At 55.4% G+C, this 8,358-nt stretch overlaps 1 protein-coding gene across 1 annotated transcript in view; it reads right to left on the bottom strand.

Moving 5' to 3' along the window:
• Positions 1-5,028, bottom strand: part of LOC307105777 (tripartite motif-containing protein 10-like) — a gene marked incomplete at both ends in the record, with an annotated part of 7,106 nt that extends 2,078 nt beyond the window's left edge. The window contains 4 exon segments of the mRNA XM_079781660.1: positions 1-102; positions 104-184; positions 645-740; positions 4,609-5,028. Coding sequence (XP_079637786.1) covers positions 1-102; positions 104-184; positions 645-740; positions 4,609-5,028 — 699 coding nt within the window.
• Between the last annotated feature and the right edge of the window lie 3,330 nt (positions 5,029-8,358).

The raw sequence follows: 8,358 nt of genomic DNA, 5'->3' as shown, positions 1-8,358 counted from the left end.
GATCAGGGCGCTGAACCGGCTCCTCTCCCCAGAGACCAGCGTGTCAAACTCATCCCGTTGCTTCAAGATGTCGCCCTCCAGCCCCTCCAGCTGGGCCAGCAGGGGCGCCGTGCTGCTCCTCCAGGAACTGGCGCAGGCGAGCGAACTCGGAGACCACTCTCTGTCTCCTGGTGGCCACCTGGGTCTGGGGACAGAGGAGAAGCCAGCAGGAGGCTACTCCTCCCCCTCTCCTCTTCCTCCTCCTCGTTTCTCCTTAGTTCACTCCCATCTCTCTCCTGGCCACGTCCTCCACGGCTCAGGGGTAAATCAGAGCCCCTGACAGATGTGGGAGGGCAGCGGGCTGCCCAGCGTTGCCTCGGGGAAGCGGAGGACGCCCGACCCCGGCCTTTTGCAAAGAGCACATGGCGTGCACCGCACTGATGGCATTACAGGCGCAATCGAATCGCAGCCTTCACAGAAATTCCGTGAGGCAGTGAAAAATGTTAACCTCCACTTCACAGAGAAATACACAGAACAGAGAGTTGCTAGAAGCCATAGAGCTACTTAGTGTCAGAGTCGGGATTCACACTCTAATGACATCAAAACCCATACACTGCGGGGCAGGGAGGAGGGGAGGGGAGGGGCCGGGAAGGAGGGAGTCCTACCAGGAGGAAGTGTATCCTTTGATTTTCTCTTGACTGAATTTCTTGAATCTCCTCTGACTCTTTCCTTAGACACTCAAGACACGTCTGTATCTGTTCCTGGAGAGAAGGAGCACAGTGTTGAGGGGGGAGCAGTGGCTCCTGGGGTTGTCCTCACATCCACCCTCTGCCTCCAGGAAGGCAGGCCCCTCAGCTGGCCACGCCGGGGCCCCACTTGTCCTTCAAAGCCCCTCTCTGTGGCCGTCTTCCCCGGGCTTCTGGCCTTCAAGAGTTTTGATCAGGGATTGGCCCTTTACCCCGTGTCAACACAAGCTGCACCTTGGGGTTCCACCTGAGACTTTCCTTCTTCAAGGGGAACACCTGATTTCTTGCCTTTGGTAAGTGGGACCTGGGATCTGTCCTGAGTTTGATACGCCCTCCTTGAAATTATTCCAACTTTCTCGCTTGCCCGAAAGGGAGCAAACCCAAACAACCCTCCCTTGCGAATGGAATCAATGTTCTGTGTATGATTCTGCAGGGGAGAAGAAACATGGATGCCACAAAATCAACCAGTGGGCTGTTTAAAATTGCTTGCTCTAGACCAAGTATACACACGTAAATGTTCACATAGGTCAATTTGAAAATATATATAGAACTCCCATCATCAAAGACTAATGACTAGGAAGGAACACTTCCAAACTCTGCTGAGGCCAGTATTACCCTAATTCCAAAACCAGGTAAAGACACTACAAAGAAAGAGAATTACAGGTCAATATCCCTGATGAACATAGATGCTAAAATCCTCAACAAAATATTAGCAAATCACATCCAGCAATATATTAAAAAGTTCATACACCATGACCAAGTGGGGTTTATTCCAGGGATGCAAGGCTGATACAGTATTCACAAATCAATAAACATGATATATCACATACACAAATTGAAAGAGAAAAATCACATGATTATATCAATAGACGTAGAAAAAGCATTTGACAAAATCCAACATCCATTTTTGATAAAAACTCTCAGCAAAGTGAGACTACAGGGAGCGTATCTCAACATGATAAAGACCGTATATGACAAACCTACAGCCAACATCATACTCAATGGGCAAAACTAAAACCACTTCCCCTAAGAACAGGGACAAGACAGGGATGCCCACTTTCACCACTCCTGTTCAACATAATACTGAAGTCCTAGCCACAGCGATCAGAAAAGAAGAAGAAATAAAAGGCATCCAAATTGGAAAGGAGGAAGTAAACCTCTCATTATTCGCAGATGACATGACATTGTACATAGGAAACCCTAAAGACTCCACCAAAAAACTACTGGATTTAATAAATGTATTAGGCGATGTAGCAGGATACAAAATTAACACCCAAAAACTGATGGCTGTTTTATACACCAATAATGAATTCTCAGAAAGAGAAACTAAACAAACAATCCCATTTACCATTGCAACAAAAAAATTAAGATTCTTAGGAATAAACTGAACCAAGGAGGTAGAAGACTTGTACTCAGAAAACTACAGGATGTTGAAAAAAGAAATAGAGGAAGATATAAACATGTGGAAGAATATACTGTGTTCATGGATTGGTAGAATTAACATCATTAAAATGTACATACTACCCAAGTTAATCTACAGATTCAATGCAATCCCTATTAAAATACCAACGGGATATTTCACAGAGTTAGAACAAATACTCTAAAAATTTATATGAAATCAAAAAAGACCCTGAATAGTGGCAGCAATCTTGAGAAAGAAATACAAAGTTGAAGGAATCACAATACTAGTTTTCAAGTTATACTACAAAGCCACCATAATCAAAACCGCCTGGTACTGGCACAAGAACAGGCATATAGATCAATGGAACAGAACAGAGAACTCAGAAATCCACCCAAGCCATTACGCCTAATTAGTATTTGACAAAGGAGGCAAGAGCATACAATGGAGTTAAGACAGTCTCTTCAATAAATGGTGTTGGGAAAATTGGACAGATACATGCAAAAAAATGAAACTAGACCACCAACTTATAGCATATACAAGAATAAACACAAAATAGATAAAAGACTTAAGTGTAAATCGAGAAACCATAAAAATCCTAGAAGAAACCAGAGGCAGCAAAATCTCTGACATCTCTCATAGCAATATCTTTTTTTTAAAATATATTTTATTGATTTTTTACAGAGAGGAAGGGAGAGGGATAGAAAGCTAGAAACATCGATGAGAGAGAAACATTGATCAGCTGCCTCCTGCACACCCCCCACTGGGGATGTGCCCGCAACCAAGGTACATGCCCTTGACCGGAATCAAACCTGGGACCCTTCAAGTCCGCAGGCCAACGCTCTATCCACTGAGCCAAACCGGTTTTGGCTCTCATAGCAATATCTTTATGGATACATCTCCTAGGACAGTGGAAACTAAGGAGAAAATAAACAAATGGGACTACATCAAAATAAAAGGCTTCTGCACAGCAAAAGAAACCATCAACAAAACGAAAAGGGAGCCCACTGTATGGGAGAATATATTTGGCAATGATACATCTGATAGAGGGTTAATATCCAAAACATATAAGGAATTCATACAACTTAACAAACGGAAGACAAACAATCCAATTAAAAATGGGCAAAGGACCTAAATAGACACTTCTCCAAAGTGGACATACAGAAGGCCAAGATACATATGAAAAAATGCTCAAAGTCACTAATCATCAGAGAGATGCAAATTAAAATGACAATGAAGTATTACCTCACACCTGTCAGAATGGCTATCATCAACAAATCAACAAATGACAAGTGCTGGCGAGGATGCGGAGAAAAAGGAACCCTCATGCACTGCTGGTGGGAATGCAGACTGGTGCAGCCACTGTGGAGAACAGTATGGCGTTTCCTCAAAAAATTAAATATGGAACTGCCATTTAACCCAGTGGTCCCACTTGTAGGAATATGTCCTAAGAAACCCAAAACACCAATCAGAAAGAATGTATGCACCCCTATGTTCACAGCAGCACAACTTACAATAGTTAAGATCTGGAAACAGCCCACGTGCCCATCAGCAGATGAGTGGATAAAAAGCTGTGGTACATTTACACCATGGAATACTATGCAGCAGTAAAAAAGAAGGATCTCTTACCCTTTGAGACAGCATGGAGGGACCTGGAGAGTATCATGCTAAGTGAAATAAGCCAGTCAGAGAAAGACAAGTATCACATGATCTCACTCATGTGGAATCTAAGGAACAAAATAAACTGATGAACGGAGTGGATCCAGAGGCATGGAAGCCTGGAACAGAGTGTGGAATCTCAGAGGGAAGGCAGGGGAGGGTGGGTGGGTGGGAGGTAATCACCCAGGACCTTGTGTGCATATATGTATAACACATGGGCACGGACAGTAGGGTGGTGAGGGCCTGGGGGGGGGGGCGGTCAGGCTGGAGGGGTCAATTTGGGGGGGGGTGGAGGGGACATATGTAATACTCTCAACAATATTTATTTTAAAAGACTAATGATCGGACACATATACTAAAAACAAAACACAGACAATAAAACCAGCACACACTCCTTTAATGGGAGATAAAATTACACATCACAGATACTTACTTAGCCTGCATATATACAAACAACAAGTCATTCACAAACATGAACACTCAGACGGTTGGACCTCGCCCAAACAGCGCACACGCCGCAAACACAAACAACAGGAACGCAGGCCACACCATCTGTGCGTCATTCGTCCCCTCTGCAGGCACACCGCTCCGCCTGTCACCACCCCGCAGCCAGCATTCACCCAGCTCCTCTTCCGCCGTGGCCGTGGCCGTGGCCGTGGCCGTGGCCGTGGCCGCGCAACAGACCAGCTCCGCTCCCCGCCGGCGCGCGCACCACGCCTGCTCCAGTGCCGGCTCCACAGGGGCCCAAGTTACCCCGCTCCGCTCCGACCCCGCAGCTAGCCCGGCCCCGCCCGGCCCCGCCCGGCCCCGCCCGGCCCCGCCTACCCGGTAGGGCCCCGCCGCCTCCTCCAGGAAGCGCACGGCGTGGGCTCGGTGCTCCGCGGCCTCGCGGCACAGCGCGCACAGCTGCGCCTCGTCCTCCTCGCAGAAGAAGTAGAGCTTCTCGCCGTGCTCCGGGCAGGCGTCCCCCGCGCCCGGCCGGCGCCCCGCCTGGAGGCGCTCGATGGTCGCCACCACGCCGGCCAGCTGCCAGTTGGGCCGGAAGCCGCCGGCGCGGAAAGGCTCCCTGCAGAGCGGGCAGGCGGGGGCCGCCGCGGCCGGGCCCGGGCCCTCGCAGAACCGCGTGAGGCAGCCGCGGCAGAAGTTGTGGCCGCAGTCGATGGTGACGGGCTCCCTGAGGGCGCCCTGGCAGATGGGGCAGCTGACCTCCTCTTCCAGGCTGCTCACCGGGGTGGCCGCGGCCATGCTGCCGGGCTGAGGGGGAAGCGCTGGGAGCGCAGAGACGACTCACCCGCACCCGCACCCGCACCCGCACCCGCACCCGCACAGGGACACGCACACGGCGCGGCCGCTGCGCCTCGGGGGCCAGGGCTCTGCTCTCCTCCCCAAGGAGGGACCCGCCTCCTGGGGCCGCGGAGAACCTGCGAGGGGTGGTCGCCGGCCTTCCGGGGGTGGCCTCGCTTCTCCGGGCGCAGGACAGTCACGCAGGCGGAGCGGCTTCCTGTGGGCCCAGAGGGAGAGCCGTGCCGCCCGGCCCTGCCCGCGGCCAGCTGTGCCCGGGAGATGGGGTATCCGCCGGCCCAGGCGAGTGTGGGCGCAGATAAGGCGCTGTGCCCGGGGAGGAAGAGCCTGAGTTCGCCGACCGCACCCTCGGGAAGCCGGTCGGCCGCACCCCCGCCTGCTGGGCGGGCGCGGGGCTCGCGGTGCCGCTGGGAAGGGGCGCCTCGCTCAGATGGGTCTCCGTCGGGCTGTGCAACCCAGTGTGGCCGGAGCCACGTGTCCAGCCTCAGCCATAATATCAAACGCGAGCAGCGAAGCGATTTTCCTATTTACTTAGCATCAATATTATTCAACACGTACTCAGTACACAAGTGAGCAATGAGGCATTTCACTCCATCTGGGGCACGTGGCCACTCCTCCGTGTCCGCCGCCCCACGTGGTCGGCGGGGCTGGCGGGGGCCGGGGGGGGGGGAGTGAGGGTTTCGGGCCAGAGGCACAGGGTCCCGGGCGGAGGACTGCGGCTGTGGGGTGGCGGTGGGCTGGGGGCTGGCAGAGCCCAGGCTGGAGTGGGCAGGCCCCTGGGTGGCCGCGCTGTCTGGCTCCGAGCCCGCCCTTTTCTGTAAAATGGAGTCTCAGCCTCCCCCCGGCTCTCAGCGGGCTGGGCACAATAATAACGTGGAACCAAGTGCTGCCAGGTGGCTGCGCCTGCCCATCTCTGACGGCTGCGTCCTCAGGCCGACCAGCGCGCATCCGTGTGCGCCTCTCCTCTGCCCCCACCTGCCGTCCATGCAGAGCCTGTGAGCAGGCTCAGGGACACTGGTGCTGGGGTGGGGTTAGGGCTTCAGGGAGACCAGTCTGGGCAGGTGGGGTGAGGCAAAAAAGCAGGGCAGGGGAGGGTCCAGGAGCAGTCGCCCAGGACCTACACTCCCCTGCCCCCCCCCCCCCCCGCAACTGGGCTGGACTTGGTTCTCCGTGGGCCAGCCAGAGGGTTATGCTCCCACCTGCACAGCCCAGGCCTCCGCCCCAGGGTCCCCACCCACCCGGTCAAGGGAGGGACTCCCTGCCGCTGGGCATGTGTGCTCCCCACCATGGGGAGCAGAGGGCGGAAGGAGTGAAGGGCCTCCGAGAGTGGGCCAGCTGCTGGGGGGCAGAGGCCAGGGGGAGGCCAGGGGGAGGCCAGGGGGAGGCCAGGGGGAGGCCAGGGCTCTGGGAAGCCCGAGAGGAGGAGCCCGGTGGCTTCCCTGCGCAGACGCCCTCACCCTCCATGACTCATGTAACACAGACTCCACTTCAGGGAAAGGGACACTGTGCGTCTGAGGCAGAGGCTGGAGTGGACGGCTGGGAAGGCACCCAGATGCCTCAATCCCCTCCGAGGGGAGGCCGCCGGCCCTGCCTGCCAGGGGCCCCTGAAGGATGCGGTCACTGCCAGCTGCGGACACACCTCTGCCCTGGTGCTTCCCGGCTTCCCACATGGGCGGGCGCCAGCAGGGTCCTGCCTGTCTCCTCTGGGCCCTGCGGAGACCTGCAGGGAGCTGGGCGAGGAGATCTGGTGCCGGGAAGGCAGCGCCCACCAGGCCCTCCTCCTGAGGTGGGTATGCTGGGCGGGGCGGGGGGGGGGGGCGGGCAGTGAGTGTCCCGTGAAGGGAATGGGTCTGGGTGAACAGGGACCCAAGGCTGCCGGGCGGGACCTGGTCCCTCTGCCCCCTGGGCGCTCCGGCCCTCAGGACCCACGCTGATGGGGCACAGAGAGCTGGAGCCTTGGCCTGTCTCCCTCAGGGCAGAGGCTGGGGCCTGGCCCAGGATTCAGGCTGGAAATGGGATTGGGTTCCGAGGCCCTGACACAGGGCAGGGGGCGGGACGCCCTGCAAGCACTGCTCTCCTCTTGGAGCCGGGAGGCTGCAGCCCACCTGCACGTGGGGACATTACCCCTTCCCACATCTCAGGTCCCCAACTGAATCATCCCCACGGCGACCAACACCAGGCTCTCACCTCCTGTCCTCCTGTCATACACCCCCCCCCCCCCCCCCCCGCACCATCTCCAACACAGTCCTGTAGTCCTGTCCTTCCCACCTACCCGCCACACTGCGCCGAGCGCCGAGGCAGGCCTTCCTAAACAAGAAGCCCAGCATGCCGCTCCCCATCCCCGTCTCCCGTGGAGCCCTGGAGCCCAAGGAAGGCCGCTTCCTGCCGCCAGACGCCCAAGGCCAAGGCCCGCAGAGCGCCTGCCTCCACACTCAGCTCTCAGTTGCCTTTCCCAGGCGGGAGGTGCCAGCACGCGGCCTTGAGCACCGCTGTGCTCTGAACTCTTGACTCCCTCTTGCTTCCAATACTTTTCACATGGAGTTCCTTCCTCCTAGACTGCTTTCCACTCCCTCCCCCTTTTTAAAAATTACCATTAGGTCCTCTCCTCCCCTCCTCTTTTCCAACGGAAAATTCGTCTTTAGAGGCAACACTGTAAATGTTGTTTGCTTTTTAAAACCCTCCCCTGTCCCTACAGGCAGAATTGTCTCCTCTGTGTCCCCCTCTCACTGTGTTCTCTCACTGTGTCCCCTCTCACTGTGTCCCCTCACTGTGTCCCCTCTCACTGTGTCCCCTCACTGTCCCCTCTCATTGTGTCCCCTCTCACTGTGTCCTCTCACTGTGTCATCTCACTGTCCCCTCTCACTGTGTCCCCTCTCACTGTGTCATCTCACTGTCCCCTCTCACTGTGTCCTCTCACTGTGTCCCCTCACTGTGTCCTCTCACTGTGTCCCCTCACTGTGTCCTCTCACTGTGTCCCCTCACTGTGTCCTCTCACTGTGTCCCCTCACTGTGTCCTCTCACTGTGTCCTCTCTCACTGTGTGTCCTCTCACTGTGTCCTCTCACTGTGTCCCCTCACTGTGTCCTCTCATTGTGTCCTCTCACTGTGTCCCCTCACTGTGTCCTCTCACTGTGTCCCCTCTCACTGTGTCCCCCTCACTGTGTCCCCTCACTGTGTCCTCTCACTGTGTCCTCTCACTGTGTCCCCTCACTGTGTCCTCTCACTGTGTCCTCTCACTGTGTCCTCTCACTGTGTCCCCTCACTGTGTCCTCTC

This window comes from Cnephaeus nilssonii (genome assembly GCF_951640355.1).
Source record: "Cnephaeus nilssonii genome assembly, chromosome: 9".
Taxonomy (NCBI): Eukaryota; Metazoa; Chordata; class Mammalia; order Chiroptera; family Vespertilionidae; genus Cnephaeus; species Cnephaeus nilssonii.
Note: the sequence above shows the minus strand (reverse complement) of the source record. Positions and strands in the feature narration are given on the sequence as shown.